General features: G+C 40.8%; 1 protein-coding gene across 1 annotated transcript in view; it reads right to left on the reverse strand.

Annotated features, from left to right (window-relative positions):
- Positions 1-25555, reverse strand: part of LOC136867486 (protein maelstrom) — a 156144-nt gene that overhangs the window by 107565 nt on the left and 23024 nt on the right. Inside the window, exon 2 of the mRNA XM_067144711.2 lies at positions 19095-19210. Within this exon, the coding sequence (XP_067000812.2) occupies positions 19095-19154 (60 nt within the window). The 5' untranslated portion in view covers positions 19155-19210. The remainder of the gene's footprint in view (positions 1-19094; positions 19211-25555) is intronic.

The following is a 25555-nucleotide window of genomic DNA, read 5'->3' on the forward strand; positions in this document are numbered from 1 at the left end:
GGCACCAACTGTGCCAATGATGGCGGTTGCGAACAGTGTGACATTCAGTACAGATCCCTGTGGTGCTCCATTTGCTTGAACGTAATACTGATAATATGAATTCCTTACACGGAATTGAAAGAGCCAGATGGGGTGGGGGCATGAAGTTGTCAATAAACGTTGATGCATTTGGTGTAGGAAGGAGATAATTCCGTGTCACCAGGTAGTGTCGTAAGACTTTTCTAGATCAACAAACACGGCGATTGGGTGCTCCATGGAAGACCTCCTAAATTACACTCTCTAGTCTAACCAGATGATCAGTGGTAGATCGATAAGAGCGAATACTACATTGGTAGTTAGTGAAAGACTTGTTCCAAGGCCCAGGCAAATCGTCGGTTGACCATCCTCTCAAATAATACGTTAAGGAGGCCATTTGTAAGGCATATTGACCAATATCGAGAAGCTGTGGATGTTTAAAATTACCTCATGTCATCGAGATGGAAAATCTTCTTCATTCAGTATCAGATATCACTGAGACATCGTTTTCAAATGCTTGATCATTTAATTATGAATTTCGTCCAGTCCAGGATCCGTGTCCGTGTACAGTGCGAGTGTACTCATCAATTATCATTCCGTCGAAAGGCACGCTATGGGAATACGAAAGACTAGAAGTGAATGAGGTTTGGTAAACCACGTACGCTCGCGCTTAATAGGATGGAATATAGGGTCATATCTCCCAGAGCTGGTTGTATCTGCAAAATTCGACGCGATGGGATCTGCAATGACGCAAGGAGGTTTCGGGTACTGAAGATACTTTTTGTACGCCGACAATACGACGGTGTTTTGTGCACACTTGTGAAGGAATATGTGCTGTTAGGGAAGATATATACTTTTCCAAAGTAGCTTTCTTATCCTTTCGAATAAAGAAACGGGGTTTGGCGCGTAGGCGTTTAGATGTTCTATGACTGGCCGTCGTAGGATCCGGCGATAATGCATAAGATTACGAATAGGTATTCACTGCGTGTTTGCCAATTTCCTTGCAAAGTAGGCAAAGTATTAGAAATTCGCTCTGTTTTTGAATCAAGGGCGTTATAAGATTAGGAAAACTGGTCATTATCACTAAAGTCATGTATTTGCCACCGTAATAGGAGAAATAGCGCACTGCTACACAAGGTATATCCAGGCGGGAACATGTGTTAAGTGCGCTACTGAATGGAGTATTATCCGCACACTTTATCTTGGTGCATTTGTGTACGGGGGTGAGGAGTAAGGAGGGAGCTGTCCCGGTATCGATAGTGCTGCCTGGTGCTGCCAACTGAATGAAAATGAAATCTGAATTGAATCGAGAATATGTTCGATCGATATGAAATTTCTAAACAGTTATCATCTTAAGGCAACAACTATGTCACATACACATTATATGACATTATAAAACATTTCTCGATGCGAATCTTGTTCTTAGCATGAATTCTATACTTTGGCTTTGTTTTGTAAACAACAACAGTTCTAGTACGTAAAGTGTACGCCAGATGTCGCACAACGATGCTTAAGCGATTCATAGTTTGTGTTTCAAAGGTTGCCAGTACGAATCTCGAAGATCGCCGAGGTCGACCGATTCAGCACTAGGGTGTAAATGCACCAAGATAAAGTATGCGGATAATACGTTCCAGTGTGTTGATCACACAAAGATCAAACTGGTCGATCAATCACACAAAAAGTCTCCCTCTGCCGCAGAGAGGGTGTTACGGGCGTTCACATCTCCCAGCAAAGGGAAAGGAGGGAAGGCGTGGGGACCTCTCGCTCTTGTCCAACGTTTGCGTATCCTCTGGAGATGAACCGGCATATTGTTTGTCGGGTTTCTTCGGCGATGCGGTGACACCCGATCGGGCTTTTTAGGGAAGCGCTGGGGCTACCCACTGTCCTCCTTCCCGTTCTGGCAACTGGTGGGATGAGCCCTGGTTGGAGAAGTCTTTCCTTAGCCCTGGTAGGGGAGGACTACGCAGCCAAACGTGTTTGGGAAGAGCCCTTCCCAGACGAGGTCGGCAATGACGCACTCACTTTTTCCAGGAGGTACGGTTGCCTTCTTGGGACCATCATATTTCTTAATTTCTACTGCTGTTTATTGGTGGCTACTTTATAATTTAGATGCTGCTGAAGAACTTATTGCAGGTATAAAGATCTGTGGCATGATCCATACATTCGCGAACTCTTATTTGCGTGTGGTTTAACGTCACACTAACACATCAAAGGTTTTCGGCGACGGGAGAATGGAAAGGAGTTAGGATTGAGACGGTAGCGGCCGTGGTCTTAATTAAGGTACAGTCCCTAGATTCACTCAGTGTGAAATTTGGAAACCACGGTGTAAACTATCCTTGGGGCTGCCGACGAAGGAATTCGAACTCACCATCTTTCGAAGACAAAGCTGAAAGCGCCCAGATCGAGCAGCTTCTCACCGACAGGCATACTAACATATCAAAGGTTTTCGGCGAAGAGAGGATGGTATCGCCCCGACGTGCAAATTTTCTGATCATATCATCGGGAGCCTTTACCAAATCCTTGTGGATGATAACTCCTTTACACGAATTCAGGGATTTGTCCTCGGTTTTAACAGGCACATTACTGAACATAGTAGCTGCTAGTAGCATTTTACTTTGTTCTGCCGTAGCCGTATTCATGCTGTTGATTCGTCACTGAGCTTTCTCATTTTATCGACTTAGCCACTAACATTATCATCGGAATTTCTTATCAAAAAGGGTCTTTTTGGAAGAAAACTCTGACCATCGACCCTAGAGGTGACCAGGAAGTGAGGTATCCGTTCGTCACTTTCTGCGTACAAAACAATTGGCATACCTTTTCCTTACTTTTTCCAGTGTTGTTTTTCGGGTGCACTTGTTTTAATTCATACTTAAGTAACACACTAAGCATTTCGTTCATGGTCCCACGAGTAGCTAGAGAAATAAATCGTCAACCTTCGGCAGAGCTCCGCATGCCAAGGTAAGGCTTCGTACTCCAGAGAACGCCTGGAATCTGGCGACTGCTCACCCAACCACGCATCACCTCCATACATACTGTCCGAAGTAGAGAGGCTGGCTAGACAATCAGAGAAATGAAAATTAAGGAATTTAGGATAACAGAGAAAAAATGAAAAAAAAGAGCACAGAGAACCCTCAGGCAATTCGGGGGCACCTTGGTAGTCTGTCTCTGGATAAATACAATACGGAGTTAAGGAGGATAAGCTGTGGCTTGCGTTTGTTTGGGTTTAAATTGTCTGAAAAACTCACCAATAACCGAATCATACTTACCCGAAATAAAGTCAGTTAGGTTATTGATTGAAAGCATGCTGTATTATCTATTTGGTAGATGCATTTAAATTGTTGTTGAACTTTAATCTTGTAACATTATTTTTTTAAAGCGGAAATGCCGTCTTTTCCATCCAAAGAACTGTAAATCGTAGCTTGCACGCTTAAACCCTGTACCTTTGTAGATTGTAACACAAAAATTATTACGTGTCAGTTTCCTTTGAAGGAATAAATATAAGAAAATAAAACTGACTGTTTATATCGAGCGCAGTATATATCAAACAGGAATATCTTGAAAAGTCAGGGTTTTTTTTAAGATTATAGCGTTTTATTATAAATACCTTACCCCAATCAACATTTCGCTGAGTAGTGGAGGAGAGCTTTGTGATCACAATCGATGTCAGTGCTGCCTTCCCTGCAAAGTGTACTTGCTCTCTCACTTCACTGTGACGTATGCATGCTACGTCAGACCAGCCCGGCCGCACTGGGTTAGCCTCAACGGGTGTCCAGCTGAGCATCTCTGATATACACGCTCAGACACGACATGGGGAATAACCGGCAACTCGCCTGAAGGTATGTCCAGAAATTGGACTTTTTAATTCTAAATGGAGAGCCCATTCACTCTCTTCAGCTGACCAACCCACGCCTATTGAACAATTCTCAGTATCCATCCCTTTTCCCGTTCCTCTACGGAGTTGGATATGAAGTGAGAAAAACTTCGTAGCGTGTGTGTATGACCGGATACCTTTCCTGACGTCATCAGATGAATTGAAATGAAATTACATGATTGACGTCCCTACAGTGTAATTCTAAAACTATAAAATCAGTTTATATCTATATATCTATATATTACCACATGATTACAAATCAATATTTTCACCAGTTCCACGGTTCTTTTAAGTTCATAGAATCCACAGGAACTAAAGCAATGAAAGAAAGTCCAGTCTTCACTTGAGTTTCATAGCAATAAGTTTATTTAAAAGTTATGTTATCGCAATGCAATTTGTAGGCAATACAATATCTTCTCAGATTTTTCGATACTTACTCCATCTGCCAATTACGGAAACGCAAACATATGTACCGTATGCATAACTTATCGTTTTAAATTAGTTTTTAATGCGTCGCTGATTGTAATTATTTACATTTAAGAACTGTATAATGTTTTTTTTGCTAGTTGTTTTACGTCGCACCGACACAGATAGGTCTTACGGCAACGATGGGACAGGAAAGGGCTAAGAGTGGGAAGGAAGCGGCCGTGGCCTTAATTAAGGTACAGCCCCAGCATTTGCCTGGTGTGAAAATGGGAAACCACGGAAAACCATTTTCAGGGCTGCCGACAGTGGGTTTCGAACCTACTATCTCCCGAATACTGGATACTGGCCGCACTTAACCGACTGCAGCTATTGAGCTCGGTGAACTGTATAATGTTATGGAACATGTTAATGCAGCTAGTTGCTATGTATTATTATAATTTTCGTTTATACAGCCTACTAATCGCGATGTGTACGGTACCAATGTTTTATTGTTTCGTTATCGCCCACTGTATGAATTGATAAACCCACTGCTTTGCCCTTTAGATATGAAGTAACAATGCTTGGAATATTATATGATCCGACTACTTTTACAACACTACAACATGCCTCACGGTAATTTAGCTCCCATCATTTCTATCATATCTCATCTACAGTAGTTCTTTTAGGTTGCGATTTATTTGGTAATATTATGATAGCTGTAACGAATAGGTTATATCTGAGAAGGTCGTTTTGTTCGGAGATTTCACTTTTGTATCAATGATCACTAAAATTATTTGCAAATCTTAAGTACGGCGCATTCTCTAAATGATCAGCTTAGAGGCCTTCGGTTCATAGAGTCTTATGGTCGATTTCTGGTCAAGCAGGTGTTTTAGCTGCGTCTGGTTAATTTATCTGGCTCGAAGACTGAGTATTTTTGGACGTCTACTTTGACATACAACACATCCAAATGCCAACAACTACAGAAACACGCAGGAGTGAATACATCCAGCATCCAATCATAAAATGGGCTTAATCTACATGCAGCACCGACCCCCAGTGACGGAAAAAGGCCAGTAAAGCATAAAATGTAATGATTATAAGTTGTGCTTCAACCCATCATATTTAGATTTAATTATACATAATTATTACCATACAAAATATAAAATATATGAAATAAATAATGGGCATTAGAATGTTATCAGCCTTTGCCAAATGTTGATGGATGTAGTTTTTCATATATCTCTTGGCATAGGAGTCCCATTTATAGCTGTGACAGTAATGTTACATTGGATCAAAAAATCTACCCGATAAACAAGATTCATCTGATATTGTACCAGTAATGATAATATTCCTCTCAGAATCAATCTACTATTATTAAATAGACTTTCAAATCATAAATACACAAACCCTTCCCATTATACGGAGGTCGAGCCATAAGTCATGGCAACAATTTTTTTTCTAGCGAACAGGAGACAACACGTAAAATCTGAAATATGCATTTGGTAACGTACGGTATGTACTTGCGTATGATGCCACTAGATGGTGTATGTAAGCAACAGTGTGGGTCTAAGCATGCCCCCAATTTCAATGTGTGAGTGAGAGCGTCACATAATGGAAGTCAACAAGCAGGAGCAACGATCGTATATTAAAATAGCAGCTCTCCGCGGCAGAAATGCACGCCAATGCCATGCAGAGCTGCAGGAAGCATTAGGTGTGTGACTATGATCTAATCCCCAAAGTCAAGAAGCCATTACATGGACAACGGTTCGCTAACAAAGAGGATATCGTAACAGCATTTCGGAGAGAGGTGCCACACGTTAGCGATACACATGCAGAGAATGGTATTCAGCGCCTGCCCCACCGCTGGCAACGCAAAGTGGAAACCTTGGGTGATTATTTCGAAGGTCTGTAACCAGTGAAGACCTGTCCTTTGTACGTAGTCTTGTGTATTTGCTGTCTGTACCATAATAAAACAATGTTTACCAATGGCCTGTGTTCTGTCACTTTTCTACGAGAATCTCCTGAAGTCAGAATTTGTCTTCAGGCACTATGCATAAGTACATTCCCCTATATTTCCAAATGCATATCTTAGATTTTCCATGTTGTCTCCTGTTCGCGAGAAAAAAAATAGTTGCCATGACTTATGACTCGACCCTCGCACATGGGACGGTTAATGTAATAGCCAAACTTTAAAGAGTAAAGTAAGAAAGTGGAAAAAAATTACTGTAAAAATTAGAAAATGTGAATATTCCTCGTGATCAGCAAGATTTTTGACGTGTTCGTAGTAGGTACATCGATTAATTAAACTCTAACGAGAACATAATATCCAGAATTTTCTAGAGCATTGCAGTTATTCACCATTCCACCATAAGCTAACAACAACAGAATAATTTGTAGTGCGACAGAATGCGTCACATATACCCCACCTTGAAGGCGACGTCTTCCGACTTCGCAGACCAATCTGAAATATTCTAGACGGCCATCACTGCGCGTCAATGTATCGGCAAACAACCGGAAATTTTGTCTGTGTCATTTTATAAGTAGCGCTCACCGAACCATTGTCATTAATGTATTCGTTTACCTTTCCAGTGGGGTATTTTAGATTTAAAATGAAGCGTACTGTGCAAATATATTTCATTTTTCAACAAAGAGAATAAATGTGAAGTTTACCAAAACAGAAGCAGCTCAAACATGACTGCTTCCAGTCAAGAAAGTTTGGGTTCTCCTTCTACTTCTGCTGTTCGCATTCGACGCCATATTTTACCCGCCAGCAAGTAAGTTCATAGATACCATTATCTTTATTTTTAATGTTCATATCATATTACAATATTTTATTTGTTCGTAATATAATGTAGCTGAACATGACAGTATAGCAATGGGAAATATCGATTAAAAACAATTCATTCGATGACCGCTTATACGAAGGTGAATCAGATTTAAATGAGTATTTTTTACAACTGGTTTTTCACAGTACTCAGAATAATTTCAGGCACTATAAAGTCAACACTAACCCAATCGCTTCCTGTTCTCAGCCATATTGCGCTTCAATACCTTCTCCGCTCTGGTCAGAGAATGCCGAAGGATACAAGGATATCAACAGCTACGAATCTATATTGATATCACTAACCCACAGACTAGTAGGCTCAAATCACGGAGTCCAACCCCCCCCCCCCCCCCCCCATCCCATGAACAACTCAGAGACCAGCACTCGAGAACTTCGAGCGTATGAACTAGCGGACCCTGAAGTGGAACTCAACTTCGCTTCAGAATTCCATGGTATACCATCTAGAAAATTGAAGGACCCTTGATTCAATCTACACAGCAGGACGTGGACAAGGATAAACATAATTCGGGCTGGCCATGATGTTTGCGCTAATGAAGTATTCAAGTGGAAGAAATTAACATCTTCCGCGTGTGATTGTGGTGCTAATGGACAGACTATCGGTCACAATGCACAAGAGTGTTCTTTGAGCGCTTCACACGGTAACTCAAGAGAGATTTTGTGCACGTAACATCTGACTCAGTGGAGTATATAAGGTGCTTGGACATTAATTTGGGAATTATGTAAATATGCATGTATCCATATTATTCTTGTATACCTAATGTTGTTTTATTGAATGCCATGCGAATGATGGCGACGATGACTTTGCTGTTACAACTTAACCTAGTACGAGGGGGTACCCAAAAATAGGCTAACCGGAATAACATTGCCGTGGGCGAAGCTTGTGTAGTACGCATTTCTGTCGCTAGGTGTGTATAGCGCAACTCACTGTCAGTTCAGTGCTGCCTAGTGGTGGGGACGGAGCGGAGCGGAGCGGAGCAGTTGTTGTGACGTCATCACCCGGTAGTACCGAGTAAACTACCGAGTGAATGTAATGTGGCGACACGTTTAAATACGTCATTGGTATGGCAACGTAAATTCAATGCCCTTTTTTCACAACATAACCATTTTGCTGAATACAGCAATGTTGCTTTCTGCTGGAGAAGCCGACCTGCTCATTTCATGCTTGTGATGCCTCTTGATATAATCCCACAAATCTGATACGCCACCACCCGTCGCGTAAATGCGGCCGCAAAATTTGCATTTTGCTTATTTTTATCACCAGTAATTTTAAAGAACTGTCATGCATCAGACGGTTTTCGTGGCATTTGTGGTACAAATATCTGTAAAAATTTGTGCAATTCCTTAAATTTTCTAAAACATGAATAGCATCTCAAAATGGGATTAAATATCAAACTAATGCCACAATTATTATCTACTATGCTTTGCATTGCCTACAAAACACAACAAGCGGAGGAAATACAGACGCAAATTAAGAAACACAGACTTAATACAGGCATAATACTCTTACAAGGGGTGGCCACGACGTTCGGATCACGGAGTATCTTCAAGCTTTGTACACATTTAGTAGTCCATTAGGACAAGATAATGTGCAAGAAGTAAGGTGTACTTCTAAGGCGTTCTCGAGAAAATCTCAAGAGAAGTTTTCGCGTCGAATATGTACCGGTGCGTTGCTATCATCAGCGCGAAGTAGTGGTGATCGAGTGGTTAGCGTTCAAGCACCGTAATCGCTGGCTTGCTGGATCGAGTCTCGCTTGTCCTCTTGTTTTTTCAACACCGGTCAAATTCTTTCATATGCATTACAATTCAAAGGCAATATACTGAAGAAAAGGTATATTTACATTAACTTTTATTGGATTTCCAATGTTATTTGGCTCTATACTAATGTTTAACATTACAAAAATATTCTTTCTTTCTTTCTTTCTTTCTTTCTTTCTTTCTTTCTTTCTTAATCTGTTTACCCTCCAGGGTCGGTTTTTCCCTCGGACTCAGCGACTCGCCTGCTATGCTGAACAGGAGCCTTGTGGAGAGATGGGAAGATTGGAAGGGATAGGCAAGGAAGAGGGAAGGAAGGGCCGTGGCCTTACATTAGGTAGGGGCCTACATCCCGGAGGAGAAAGAAATGGGAATCTACGGAAAACCACTTCGAGGATGGCTGAGAAGGGAATCGAACCCCCATCTACTCAGTTGACCTCCCGAGGCTGAGTGGACCCCGTTCCTGCCCTTGTCCCACTTTTCAAATTTCGTGGCAGAGCCGGGAATCAAATCCGGGCATCTGGGAGTGGCAGCCAATCACACTAACCATTCCACGACAGAGGTGGACTACAAAAAGAAAAAAAGTATCATTTATAATTATCAACAAGTAAACAAGTAAATAAAGTAATCCTGAAAATGTATGCCTGTCGTAATTTGTGAAATCCCTCATACCTGACAGTGAAATCGAGCAAGGTACCCGAAACTGCTTTGCACCTGGACGCTCTGGCCTGCAATATATACGAAAGAATATGACCAGTGTTGAAAAACAAAAAGTGAAAAGCGAGACTCGATCCAGTGATCCAGCGATTACGCAGCTTGAACGGTAACCACTCGACCGTCGCCAACTCGTGCTCGTGACCGCAACGCACCGGTACACATTCGACGCAAAAATTCTCTTATGATTTTCTTGAAAACACCTTAATAGTGAGCTTTACTATTATCTTGTCCTAATAGACTACTAAAAGTGTACAAAATTTGAAGATGATCCGTGATCCGAACGTCATGGTCTCCCCTCGTTAAACAAGTGTCGTGCGCTACACTGTACTCTGGTCCTCCGCGAGTACTTGCAGTTGTAAGCGGAGGGGATCGGTGGTGCGCTCTACCGCTACAACCGGATTACTCATCGGTATTACCACGGCCGAATGGATACCTCGCTGCGCTCCTTATACCGGCCTAGACAATCGCTTGTGAAGCCCAGCATAAAGCTGTAATTGGAAAGTTTCACCATACTGCCGCTGGAGCGCTGCTCTACTACCCACTGACAGGAAGCTGTATACCGCAAATTGCCGCATTTCCAGTTTCATTTTTTGGTTTTGCTGTCGTAAATGTTGGCAATGTGTTTACAATGAGGTGCTTGTTGGCTTGATAATGAGATCTGATAGTTATGCGCTAGTGAGCTTATTTTTTATTGTGTAGTGTGGTGATTATATTTTTTTTAAATTGTGTTTGCAAATCTTGGAATTTGAGACATTCTTGTGCACCTTTTCGTACTTCGAGCAGAAATTTTATGGAAACAAGAACAAAGTGATTTCTCACTGTAACTTCGTCCTGAACAAGGTGCTAATTCGTTTTTTAATGGTGTGTTGATTTGCTTTTCTTTAACTGTGTTAGGAAATATTCGAATATATATTTGCTGTGTGCCTTTTTTGTATTCCGAACAGGAAAAAAAGCAAAGGGACACTATCATTTCACGAATTCTCTGTAGAGCAGGACAAAACTACGGAGTGGCTGAAAGCAGGTAACACTGTCGTCTCAGTTTTCCGTTTCTATGTCGGGTATTTACCTTCGTTCTTTCTTTCTTTTCTTTCTTACTCTGTTTACCCCTCCAGCGTTGGCCTTTCTCTCGGACTCGGTGAGGGATCCCACTTCTACCACCTCAAGGGTAGTATCCTGGAGCGTGAGACTGCGGGTCGGGGGATACAACTGGGAAGGATGACCAGTACCTCGCCCAGGCGGCCGCAACTTCTATGCTGAACAGGGGCCTTGTGTTGGGGATGGGAAGATTGGAAGGCATAGCCAAGGAAGAGGGAAGTAAGCAGCCGTGGCCTTAATTGAGGTACAGCCTGGTGTGAAAATAGGAAACCACGGAAAACCATCTCCAGAGCTGGCGACAGTGGGGTTCGAATCCACTATCTCCCGGATGCAAGCTCACAGCTCACAGCTGCACGCCGCGCGGCCAACTTGTTCCACCCTACTGCATTTCAAGTAAAATTTATTTTCTGAATTTAGCATGGCCAGTTTGTCCGGTATTTAGTATTCTAGTGAAAGGTATGAATGAAATGCATTCTGAAACTATATATATTGAAATTAACATTTAAACATGTTTGAGTCAAAATATTTATGTTCTGCATACAACGAATATGGAAAAAGTAAACTCTTATGTTTTGTCCAGCCCCCTTCCTAAGAGCAGCGCTTGAAGAATTTTAAAACTCTAATTGAACAATGACTCTTAATCTCAATATTAGCATCAGAAGACAAAAGCATTGCGGTAAGTTCTGCTGTGTATCTAAATGCCATGATAATAAAAACGATTACTATTATTCCTCACAATTAAGGAACGTCAGTTGGACTACTCCATCCTCCGCAGTTTCATTTCACGACGACATTTTGGCAAATATCAACGAAAGTAACCTTTAAGATTAATCATTTTAACAGTATTAACCCATGTAACATTCTCCATAGCTTTAAATTACGATAAATCGGCAACCAAAGTCAATATATTTTCCATAAAGAAGTATGCATTTCTACCGCAAATAGGTCGGCCGCCAGCGCCACGTGTCGAGCTGTGTAACTACTCCGATTACAGTGCGTGGACTCGATTGTCAAGGCCGGTAAGGAGCTAGCTAGAGCGACGCATCAAGTTGGCCGTGGTATTACTCGCTCCGTCCCCACCTCTAGTGCTGCCTGTGTTGTCGACCTGGCTTGTTCTGTTCATCTGCAGTGATTGTTTTTGATAGCGCTGTTTTGTTCTTGTTTCGTTTTTTATGATGGCAAGTTTAAGTGAACAGCGTGTAAAACTTACATTGGGAAGTTTTAAGAAAATTGCGCAACAGTGGTCGTCCAAAATGACCCGATTTGTGGAAGACGAGAGACTGGTTCGTCCACCACGACAACGCACCTGGACACACAGCCATCTCTGTTAGGCAGTTTTAGGCTAAAAATGGCATGGTTCCGTTGCCCCACGCCTCAGCTGGCTCCGTGCGACTTTTTTTTATTTCCGTGCATGAAAAGGGGCATGAAAGGACACCGATTTGACAACATTGAAGAGATGATATAGATTCTGAATGTCCAATAACGGACCATTTATATTTGTATTATAATATTGAAGAAATCAAGAAAGGAAACGAGGGAAGAGCTGTAAGCCATGTCTAAAGATGACTGCAAAAATGTTTCGAACAGTGGAAGCACCGGTGGGACAAATGTATTAGTTGTAAAGGAGAGTATTTTGTAATAAAAAAATATACAGCTTTTAAAAATAATTCCGGTTTTTTGGTACCCTCATATACATTACTTTTCTACGTAATCTCCTGCTTTAGTAATTCACTTAGCCCAGCGTAATAAGAGATTTTTGATGCCCCCATTGCAAAAAGAGTGGGGTCGTGTCACCTGCCAGTTGCGCACGAAGTCATCCATGGCTGCGTCATCCTCAAATCCATGAGTGGTTCAAAGAGATGATAGGTTTAGGTTGTGAGGAGTGTGGTTGAGTGATGTCCATCTCATTTCTTCCAATTTTTCCAATTTCTGGCAAGTGAGATCTGTAGTATGGGAGTGGGCATTATTGCGACGGAGAATTACTTCTCATGTCGTTTGGTTGAGTCGTTTGTGGCGGAAAGCAAGTCTTACCTTACACAGAAAGTCACAGTAATATGCGGGGACGATGGTGTGAAGCCCGTGGAAAAGAATCAATATACAAAATATCACACCGGTGAAAAAAGCACAGTCACAAGCACCTTACCAACAGTCGAGTCTTGGCTTTCAAAGGAGTTGCTTCCCTTCCTTGAATACTCCTTACTGGCTTGTTTTGGAGTGGGCGTGTAATAGTGCAACCAAGTTTCATCACAGGTGACAATTCAAAATTGCACCCCCTTCTTCAGAAAATCTTACTGTGTGCCTTTCACTAACCTGCAGAGGTTTTAACTTTTGTTCTTCAGTTAACAGTCGAGGTAGCCACCGGGAGCACAATTTACGTGAGTCTAGTTCCTTTGTGATGATGGCTTGACAGCTGTAATTACTCACTCCGACCTTAATAAGCAATTTTGGAAACCACGAAATGTCAGTCGCCTTCAGTGAGATCACGAATGGCGTTAAAGTCCTCCTCCGTAATGTTCGTCCGTGGACGATGATTATGGCTAACATTTTCAACCCATTCGCGGTCTTCCTTGAACTCCATGTGCCAAGCAAACACACGAGGTCTTAAAAGTCTTTGATTGCTGAACTGTGCTTTCAATCTCCGCAAAGTCTCCGCTGATTTCACGCCTCTATAAGTAATTTTTTATGATGATGCGTTGTGTAGTCGTACATTCATCTTGTTGGACAGACATCGTAAGCAGTATTAACGTACGGTATGGGCATGTGAAGATCAACCTCCCGCATCTCCACCCATACCTAGTAGAAGCTGTCTTCCACCCTCTTCAATATTACGCGTACAGAACACAGTATCGTTTAAATTTGATCCACCCTCGTATCTTAAATTACACATATCACGCAATTATACTTCTATTTAATTTGGCTTATTTGGTATTCTTTATTCAACCTTTTACTTTATAACGAAAATGTAAACTTTAGTTCTAAGATTGACGTAATGATTTCTCGTATTTGAAAATGCATTCGCATTTTAATCGATCTCAAAAATATATTTCTTTCTTATCAAATTATGGGTACTCTCCTTACAGCCTAAATATACGAAAATCGATATGGCTTTAAGCCAACTTAATACGTTTGTTTTAAATAATCAAAAATGTAAAATAATAAAATGTTCTTTCAATTTTTATTGGTAGTTATATTTTTATTACTGCTTGAATTGTCAATTAGTGCAAATAACCTTAAGATTTTCTTTGTTTCCCAGTTCTCTTGGAAGCTTCTATACCCCACGAACGTGTTTTTGTAGATATTTAAAACAACCGCCTCAAAACAATGATGAGAATATTTTAAGTTCACAGTGAACCTTGTATTCCTGCATCTACAAACCAACAGAATATCGGTAATGAACCAACATAGATAATACCAGCATGAGTCCATCGTCAACCCGAAGACTTCGTGAATCATATTTTGTTCACAGATGAGGGCTCGTTTTCACAACACGCATGTGTGGTCGAGAACAATCCTCATGCTGAGATCTTCTCACCACCAGGTTTGGACAGGGATGTTGGGAGACCTTAACATAGGACCTGTGTTATTACCACGTAGACTGACTGGTGTATCTTATCGACAGTTTCTGAAAGGCACTCTACACTTACTAGAGGATGTTCCACTCCATACCTGACGACACACGTGGTTCCATAATGATGAAACACCACCGCTCATTAGTTATTACCATCGCAGTGCGCCGACACCTGGACGCCACCTATCCGCAGCAATGGATTGGACATTTACGACCTATCATCTGGCTGGCAAAAAGTCCCGATCTAAACCCCTTCATTACTTCTTTTTGGGGTACACGGAACCTAAGGTGTATCGCAGAGATATGGAAACCCTGCAAGAGCTCCGGAAACGGGTCTTAGAAGCTGATGAGGTCATGAATCAAAACCACGAGTTACTGAGGCCGGTTCAAGAGAATTTACTTATTCATTACGGGTATCCTCTTTCCTTAAATTATTACCCTCATCCCGCTCCTTCCCATACACCTGTAACGTAAGAGATACCGGGGAATGATTTGATTCGGCCCACTCTTTAATCTCTATTTTATTTACAATTTCTAAAATATCTCCTGTACACACAACCAAATCAATTACACTACCTCCGTGCGTTGTAGTATATGTCAGCTTTCTCATTTCATCCCCCCACGACCATCCATTCAGAATATATAGATTTTCTGAAGCACATAGTTATACGTGTTTTTCTCCATGTACTTTCAGTTTTTTATTCTGATTGCTTCAGCTTCCTCCCATTGGCTCCATTCCCTCTACGCTGGGGTTGCCTCCCTAATCCATGCATTCCGATCTACGAACAAAATAATTTCTGCTTCTTCCAAGTTACCTCCCACTAAGTTAATCTACTCTATCAAAGCCTCAAAAAAATTCATGTTTGTGTACAGTGACCCTAAGGGATGATTATATAGGAAGCCTATACATCTCTCTCTGTTTTCTACCATCCAGTTTGAGCTTTATCCAAACTACATCCTCGATATCGTTCCAGAAGTAATTCTTCTATCTGATTACTAATCTTCTCCTTTATTAGAAGTGATATTCCTCCCAGGGTTCTCCTTTGTGCCCCTATCTTTGTTTTCATTACACTTCTCGTAACAAACTCCTTCCACGATAAGATCCCACTTCCGGCATTAATGTTTCTAAAAGGGAAATATCTTGAAATTTTCCACAATTTCAAAACACTCCATCATTCCTCAGTTTACTTACTAAGCCTTTACATTAACAAAGCCAACCCTCCATTCTGGTTATTTCGCTTTTCTGTTATCAGTCACATTTCGTATTTTACTTCTTGTATTTACTGTCTTGTAAATTTGGCATATACTTCCATGAGGAGAGCTATAAATTCCCCCTAGCACCTTCCATCCCCGTTTATTTCCATTTACCTCCACCGTACCTCCTTCTTAGCCCGAATGTCTTTCAGATTCTGTCCATGTTTCTTTTTCTGCTTTTTACAACTACCGGTGATCGACTAGTGCTGTCCCCCCGATTCAACCTCAGGTTTAACACCATTTTTGTACTTGTCAGCAAACCCGTTAGAACGTGTTCCACTCCTGTTTCTTGCTGTCACCATTCATTTTGCCTCGTTGTGGTGATGACACTGCATTGTATACTCGAGGCAATGTTTCCAGCTGAGATGAGTAATTCTTTCTCCAGCCATTACCTATGATAAGTCTCTTGCCCCTTATGAACGCTGTAAAGCTCCCTCTTCTGGCTTTTCCCAGATGGAATCGAAGACGTCAGCTGCTTTCCCTCTTCAATACCTAACTCTCTTGGGTCCAAACTACCGTCCCTTTTAAATGCTTGGCATTCCGGAGAATATTATAGGCTTTCACCCCGTTATCATTAAAAATGGATTTTAATGTTAAGTCGTATGTTCCGAGCTGTCAATGGAGAAATGGCGTGAAATGACGTTAGTAGACGAATAAGTTTGAGTGGTGTCTTCAAAAGCAGGAAAGATCACAATATGAAGATAAAGTTGGAATTCAAGAGGGAAAATGGTGGCAAACATTAGTTTATAGGAAGGGGAGTTAGGGATTGGTATAACTTACCAAGGGAGACGTTCAATAAATTTCCAATTTCTTTGAAATCATTTAAGAAAAGACTAGGAAAACAACAGATGGAGAATCTGCCACCTGGGCGACTGCCCTAAATGCAGATCAGGATTGATTGATTGATTGATTGATTGATTGATTGATTGATTGATTGATTGACTGATTGATTGATTGATCATTTGCACCTTAACTGGCCTATTTTCTTGAGTCCTTCCTATTCTCTGCGCTTCATCCACATTAGATTCCTTGCCACTTTCACTCCTGCCTTTATCACTTCTAAATCAGAACATAATAATGCCAATTTACTCTCGCTCCTATTTTCTTTAATTCTATAAACGATCAGGCATCTGCTACGTTGGGCAAGCGTTGATCTCCTGTACGCTGCTCTAACACCATGCGGTGTTCCTTTGAAATATCCACTTCCTCCTGATATTTATAGCATTCTCTTATACCTGTCAGGATGTTGAAGGTTGTATGGTCCTAGGAAGGGTAGATGCTGCATACAGGAAAATCAAGGAAACCTTTGAAGAAAGGAAAACTAGGTGTATGAATACTAAGATCTCAGATGGAAAACCACTTCTAGCGAAAGAAGATAAGGCATAAAGATGGCAGGAACATATCCAACAGTTGCATCAAGGTGAAGATGTAGATAATTTGGTTCTGGAACAAGAAGAGGCTGTTTACGCTGATGACATGGGAGACCCAATTTTGAGGCCAGAATTTGACAGAGCTTTGAGAGACCTAAATAGGAACAAGACAACTGGAATTGATGACACACCCTCAGAATTAATTACTGCGTTAGGAGAAACCAGCATTGAGAGGTTATTCCGTTTAGTGTGTAAGGTGTATGATACAAGAGAAGTGCCAACGTTCTTATACCTATTCTCAAGAAAGCCGGTGCTGACAAGCGTGAAGACTACCTCACCATTAGTTTAGTACCTGACACCTGAAAAATTTTAACATGTATTATTTACAGAAGTATGGAAAGACAAGTTGAAACTTAGTTGGAAGAAGATCAATTTGGTTTCAGAAAAAATGTCGGAATACGTGAAGCAATCCCGAAGTGCGTCTGATCTTAGATGACCGAATTAAGAAAGACAAGCCCACATACCTGGCGTTCGTAGATTTAGAAAAGGCATTCGATAATGTTGATTGGATCAAGCTGTTTGAGATTCTGAAGGTGATCAGGATCAAATACCGAGAAAGGAGAATTATCTACAATCTATACAAAAATCAGTCTGCAGTGATAAGAATAGAGGGCTTTAAAAAGAAGCAGCAATCCAGAAAGGATTGAGGCAAGGCTGCAGTTTGACTCCTCTCCTTTTCAATGTTTACATAGAACAGGCGATAAAGGAAATCAACGAGGAATTTGGGAACGGAATCACAATCCAAGGAGATGAAGCCGAAACCCTGAGATTTGCTGATGATACTGTTATTTTATGTGGAGAAATTGCTGAATAATATGTACACAGTCTTGGCAAAGGTGTACAAGATGAAAATAAACAAGTCCAAAACAAAAGTACTGGAGAGCAGTCGTGCGAAGTTAGGTGATGCAGGTAATATTAGATTAGGAAATGAAGTCTTAACAGAAGCAGATGAAATATTGTTACTTGGGTAGTAAAATAACCAACGATGGAAGAAGTAAGGACATAAAATGCAGACTAGCACAAGCAAGGAAGACATTTCTTAAGACAATTTTCTCACTTCGAAAATTGATATAGGGATCAGAAAGATGGTTTTGAAGACTTTCGTCTGCACCGTGGCAGCATTGTATGGAAGTGAAACAAGGAAAATAACTAGCTCAGAAAGAAAGAAAGAAAGAAAGAAAGAAAGAATAGAAGCTTTTGAAATGTGGCATTATAGAGGAATGCTGAAGGTGAGATGGATAGATAGATTCACGAATGAAGAGATACTGAATCGAATTGGTGAGAGGAGATCGATTTGGCTAAATTTTACCAGAAGAAGAGATAGAATGATAGGGCACATCTTCAGACACCCAGGACTTGTACAGATGGTTTTTGAGGGAAGTGTAGGTGGTAGGAACGGTACGGGTAGACCAAGGTACGAATATGACAAACAGATTAGAGCAGATGTAGGATGTAGTAGTTATGTAGAAATGAAAAGGTTAGGACAGGACAGGGTGTTATGGAGAGCTGTTTCAAAGCCGTCTATGGACTGATGTCTCAAACAACATCTCTTCTCAGGTTACCTTTCAAGTCCTGAACGTCCTTGTTCTATTCCATGATCAGGTCCCTCATCGTGTCTGCTTGGTTGACCTTTACCACTTCCTTATTTTTTTCAATATCTTCCCAACTCAACGGCCCAGAATTGTTTTCCAATCCTCCAAATACCAAAAGCACAGCGATCACTATCGCTGCCAACACCATTTTCAAAGTAATTAATAATACGTTTTAGTCTACATACCTGGTACGTTATGTGGTTATTCCAACGACTGATGACCGCTCGGTATTGTTCTATGCCTATCTCCATTTCGCTCACACAACTCAGCACTCCCGTACACGCGTCTGCAGCGCGTGCAGGGCTCCAATCGATTGTCCTCTCATAAGATGTATTACTTGTGTTAATTCTGTGTATCAGTTACCTTCCGCTCTGTATATACCTACGTGCCTGGTCGTGAGCATAACCTGTCCCTTTTGGACCGCCCGCCGCTTAATTAAAACTTAATTTAAAAGTGGTTTAGTCATTTGAATCCGTAATCATTTAGATCATAAATAGGGGCATGAGTGAAGAGATATTTTGTGAGCAGGTAGGGATAATAATGTACTTACAATAGTAGGGCCATAAGCAACACCGCAATGATGACAGGCAGGGCACAGCAGAAGTGGCATTGTATGAATAACTGCTCACAGCAATCCGTACACATTGCTTCGTTCAGGTTGTTTCACTGAAATAAGAGGCAAAGCTGTAAAGAAATTTAAGTAAATAAAATAAAAGAACTGATTATTGCAAGACTATTGATCAATATATTTCAACAGGTATATTGGTTAGTCTTAATCTCCAGGAAATTTTGAACGAAACAAGGTTATAAATTTGAGGCTTGTTTTGAATTTGTGTCCCATTTTAGCAGAAATGCCAAGCCCTGAGAAAAATAAAAAAACAGTTTATTCTCAAACTAGGAAAATTGCACAGAACAATAATTCTCGTATTTCGTTATGTTCGATGCTTTAAATAAAACAGTTCGCTTCTCGATATACCTAATCAGTTTGCTAGACGAATTTTAAATACATATTAATAATCCGAATGTAAATATTTACTTGAAAATTGCCCACCTATGGGAATCGATGACAAAGAGCACTCATTAAGAACCTATACTGGAATCAAACAGCAGATTTAAGTGTTGAAGGTGCTAATACAGCGAGATTACCATTCAGCGTGGAGTACGTCAGGGTTGCATTTATTATCAACTTTACTCTTTAATTTATGATGATCGAGAGGCCCTTGCTGATTCTTTGGACGGCGTACAAGTAATGGTTAATATCAGAAGTCAGCCATGTTTATGAATTGTATATTGATGTAAATAAAACAAAATTTGTGTTTGTTTGTTTGTTTATTTGTCCAACTCTTCTCTCGTCTCTATGGGGTCGGGTATGAGGTGAGATGAATCTGTCGTGGCGGGTTTTTTTATGACCGGATGCCGTTCCTGACGTCAACCTCATCAGAGGAGTTATTTAATGAGATGAAATGAACGACGTGATATGTGATAGTAGGAAGGGAAAGGGTGAAACCCGATGCCGGCACATAGCCTACTCCTGTCGAATAGCACCAAGGAGTCTGCTCAAGACATAACGTCCCCATACGACGGACGAATCACCATCATCAGCGTCATATGCCGTCACTCCATATGAGCACTGCGGAGAGGTTTGGAATTTAGTGATTAGAAATTGTATACCACCAACTTCCCTACCCTGTCAGCCAACATCCTGATGGTGAACGTTTTTTCGACCAACGAGACTCGAACCGGCTAACCACGGTGTCAGGCCGTTTAGACTTCAACGCCTTAACGATCATGGCTACCAGGCGGGCTAAATAAAACAAAATGTATATATTTTAGTAAACAGGGCAACATTCCAGAAGGAATATTTTTGAACGGTGTGGGCAATGACAGCCCAAATAAATGTGAATATGTTGGGACCACTGTTGGTGCTGACTGGGGATCACTTAGTTGAAATCAAATGGCGTATAGAGTGAGTATTTATTAAGTTGAATTCCGTACTGAAAATACGGAACATACAGACTAAACGCGAAACCTCTTCACAGTTCTTTTCTACGGTACAGATGCCGGCAGCTAGCTCCATGTACTCAAGAAAAAAAAATACAGCAAACAATGTTAAACCGTTTTTTTTAAGTGCGGCCGATGAAAAAGTGAAAAGTTTAAAGCCAAACATGCAAAAGAAAACCAAGGAAGTCTTGTTTTTCGTTATGTTCGATGCTTTAAATAAAACAGTTCGCTTCTCGATATACCTAATCAGTTTGCTAGAAAACATTTGTATTTAGACAAAAATGGATACTATTTAAATTTATTTATTTATTTATTTATTTATTTATTTATTTATTTATTTATTTATTTATTTATAATCAGAATAATCCAAGTACACGACAAGAACTGCCACAAGTGACAATGTTTAAATACCTTGAGTGCATGATTACTGGTGATTGTCAATTTTTAAGAGACGTACAAGAATCAATGCAGCTCTGGAAACGACCAAACACTGTGGGCATCATCTGCGAGCCCTAGATAAAAGACCACCTCAATTCGAAGACTTGTTTTCTTTTTTGTTATTGATATTACGTTACACCGACACAGGTCTTATGGTGAGGAAGAAATAGGACATGAAAGGAAGCGACCGTGGCTTTAATAAAGGTACAACTCCAGGATTTGCCTGCTATGAGGACGGTTTTCCATCGTTTCTCATTTTCACTACAAAATATATCGCACAGTCGTTCACCCGTCCGGTCACAACACTCTACAGTACAGAATGTTGGTGACTACCAAATATGTAGAACGTAGACTAAGTACCTGTCTGTCGCGTCTTCACCCCGCAGGCTGGCTGGATCCTCAAAAAGAACCACAAAATATTATGCGGTTATAGGGAAACCAATTACGGCGCCATGAGGCGTAGAAAGCAAGATTGGAAGTGAGATAGTTTACCCTCGTTTCCTCACTGAGCCAGAAAGTGCTTTTGCAGCACGACCAGCCCCATGAGTAGCACCTTTCATAACATCCAGACAGTACGAGCATAGCATTAATTACTCAGCGCCACCCATACATCAGCAGCGTTCATACTGTCACAGTCATAAATGAGACTGAGACCGATGGAAACCACATTTTACTCTGGCCTGTGGCAGGAGATAGATGTAAACATACTGCATCCATCCAGAAATAGCATGGACGACAAAGGATCATGGTAATAATAATAATAATAATAATAATAATAATAATAATAATAATAATAATAATAATAATAATCAATGATTTTACGTCCCACTAAACCGAGCGAGTTGGCACGCTGTTTGAGTCACGTAGCTGCGAGCTTGCATTCGGGAGATGGTGGGTTCGAAACCCACTGTCAGCAGCCCTGAAGATCGTTCTCGGTAGGTTCCCATTTTCATACGAGACACCTTAATTAAGGTACAGGGTCGCTTCTTTAACAATCCCAGCTTCTTCGTATCCCATCGTCGCCATTAAGACCTGTCTGTTTCAGTGCAACGCAAAAGAAAGATGTCCCACTAACTACTTTAAAACCGAGCTGGATAGCTGCAGTCGCTTAAGTGCGGCCAGTATCCAGTATTCGGGAGATAGTAGGTTCGAACCCCACTATCGGCAGCCCTGAAAATGGTTTTCCGTGGTTTCCCATTTTCATACCAGGCGAATGCTGGGGCTGTGCCTTCATTAAGGCCACAGCCGCTTCCTTCCCACTTCTAGGCCTATGCCATCGTTATCATAAGACTTATTTGTGTCGGTACGACGTAAAGCAAATTATACATACCAAAGTATTTGTTTGAGGAACGGGAAACTACCTCACTCCTCATTTCCCTAGTACTTCTCTACAGTTACACCTGAGTCACCTATGACGGCTGATAGCGGAGCTGTTGAGGTTCAAACCAGCCTGCGGGCTGAGCTCTCAGCATACACACACACACACACACACACACACACACACACACACACACACATACATATATATATATATATATATAATTTTATTTTACTTATTTATTTATTAAAGTATGCCTTTGCTGGCAGGACCTAGTGTTTGCAGTGCACTATGTCTTCTGGTATAGGCTAGAGCAATTTTGTTACTTTCATTGATCTGTCTCTGTCTTATCCTTGGCTTTGACAATATGAAAGTGACTGAGGTATGAGCGATGCTAGTAATGCCATTCCTTACGCAGCCAGTCCCTGCCATGAATGGTGTGAAAATGTTGCTCATAGGGTCAGACGGTGCATGCATTTCAGTGGGCTTGGCAGACTGATCTGTAATAGCAACTCTGGCTCGGTGAGGAAAGCAACGGGAATCTACCTCACTCCTCATTTCCCTAGTACGCCTCTTCAGTGATGCCTAGGCCATCTATAACAGCTGATGGCAGAGCTGTTGAGGATCCAACCAGCCTTAGGGCTGAGGACTCAACATACATACATTTATTAAAGTAAGTACACCCGTGTCCTCATCCCGAGGTGGTGCAGCTCTTTTCAGGCACACCCCCATTGGAGGTGAGCTGCATGTACCATTTCAACCACATACCAGCCCTCCTGCCATTCTTAAATTTCTGGCAGTACCGTGAATCGAACCCGGACCCCCGAGGACGGCAGCTAATAACACTAACTGTTACGCTACGGGGTCTGACATTTATTTATTTATTTATTTATTTATTTATTTATTTATCCAGTATCCAGTATTCGGGAGATTATTTATTTATTTATTTATTTATAGCCAGGCTGTCATAAGAACGAAGTATGCCAGTCATGGAAGAAAAGATATAAACTCAATGATAGTCAACGAAGATGCCTAATTGGTGGAAACTGTGGTCCAAATAATGAGCCCATAATTCTACCTTACTAAAATTTCAACTACAAGATGGAATGTATCCATATTCTTATTGCAAGCTCATCTCGCGTTCCGTGGCATGGTAACTCTCAGCGGGAGGCGACCCACCAAACATCCCACGAGGTCGGAACATTTCTAAAGACCTCCGGTAATTAATAATGAAATTCTGCCTAATAATCCTCATTATGAGAGATGTCGGCACTGCCATTAAAAAAGAATTAAGTAATTAAGAATTTGAGAAATATTTGATGAAGTTAAATTTCACAGGGTGGAAATGTGTTTAATTAGGCTTGGAGAGAAGGTAGCATCTATCTTGGTCGAGAGGAACACACGTGTCAAGGACATGTCTACATGCGCGGAAACCATTGTGCATTAAATTAATTAATTTAATTACACCCGTTAAAGAGACAGAAAAAGTCAGCGACTAACACCATCGTGACTGGAAAATTAGGTGGAATATTTGGGGTGAGTCTCAAAGAAATCGGTCCAGTGGTCATCAAATGGAATGATTGCACCACAGTAGATAACGACAAGCAAAGAGTCCCTAGAGAATGGATAAATATCCCCTCCTCAACCAAGAGAATCAGTCATCATTCAATTGTTCGAGAGGGTGAACCTACGACATTAAGAAGAAAACTTAAAGTGGGCGAAATAGACTTGCAGAATCTCTAAAGCCAGTTGGCTTCAGGGATGAGTATTTCACCAAGTGGTAATGGAGACGAAGACAACTTAAACATTGTAGTTACATCTATCCCGGTCGGGGGAAAATCACAAGTTAAATAATTGTAGGATTCCTGAACTTCTGCGTAGGAAGACTACAGATTGACAGGTGGCTCTTTGAATGACTGCGGACAAGGTTATTTTGACAATCGGTAAGAGAGTACTGTTGTAGTCTGGCAGAGATAAGCTTTCGTTTCATGGTCATTCGATCTGCGGAACACATGGAGGAAAGCAGTTGGAAATTTCCGCGAACAGCATCAGTTGAATTCTCGACGCGAGGCTAGGCGGTTTAATTGTGGTACATGTGCACAGAATAAAATTTATTGTAAAGTTTCATAAAAATAAATTAATGTGTGTTGCTCCAAGACGAGTGCAGAATCAGTGTATTTACAAGGTAGTATTTTAGCGAAGAATGTGTCCTAAAATGATGAGGGGCTAAGTCCAGAGGTGGCTGACGTAAGATGAAGCCGAGATAATGCCACGCCGAAAGGCACAATTACAGGTCTGTCTAGTTTGAATATTATGTTTTGTAGTTAGAGATTTAAATTCTTGTCCATTTTAACATCGCGTTGTATATACGGCGTGTGTCAAGTATGGTGCGCTAATGATGTTGTGTGTTGTCGTTATTCCATTGTGGAGGCGAATTGGCTGTTATTTCTGTCAGCACGCGAGACTTTAAACTGTGTTTAAATTTCTTAATAAAAATAAAAGTGAAGTTAAATATTGCTATGAAAATCAATGAATTAATGCTCGGGCCGGTAAAAGTTACAATAATGATAACGATAGAATAACCGGTATGAGTGTGATTAACTCAAATAATGACATATCCAAATAATAATAATAATAATAATAATAATAATAATAATAATAATAATAATAATAATAATAATGTCAGGATAAAATTCAGATAATAATGCGTTCAGCAGTTAGGCAAGCGAGATTTTCAGTTTATATAGAGATCCAATGATTATGATAAAGTTTGACACTTTTGTGAAATTTAAATGTTGTGACACCACGTATTTGTGATACAGAAAATCATGGCATATTATTTTGCTCCCGAGGTCCGGAAAAATTTCGAAAAGTTAATTGTGAGATCATTATAAAGTTGTTTGGTCATGGGATCGCTTGTATTTTAAAAAAAGTTTCAAGCAAGAAGAAAATGGATTGTAATGGAAATGAAATATTATGAGAATAATTAGGAAAATGTATTTTATGAGTGATGTAGAATAAGCAGGACACCGAGAGTAAGAAGCCCTGTTGTTCGACGGAGAGGAATTTTTGTGACATGGTGTATAGGTTGAGGTGTAATATTTCTGAGACAGGCTGTATAAGAAAATTGACGTCCTGTAGCAATCCAGAACGATTGAATAGTGTAAGGGTTGTGAAATCCAAATGAGCGCGTTGTAACGCCTATTTTAAGTACAAGTTGATGTTCTCCCATGATTACTATTTTATGTAAGACC

This window comes from Anabrus simplex, chromosome 1 (genome assembly GCF_040414725.1).
Source record: "Anabrus simplex isolate iqAnaSimp1 chromosome 1, ASM4041472v1, whole genome shotgun sequence".
NCBI classification, from domain to species: Eukaryota; Metazoa; Arthropoda; class Insecta; order Orthoptera; family Tettigoniidae; genus Anabrus; species Anabrus simplex.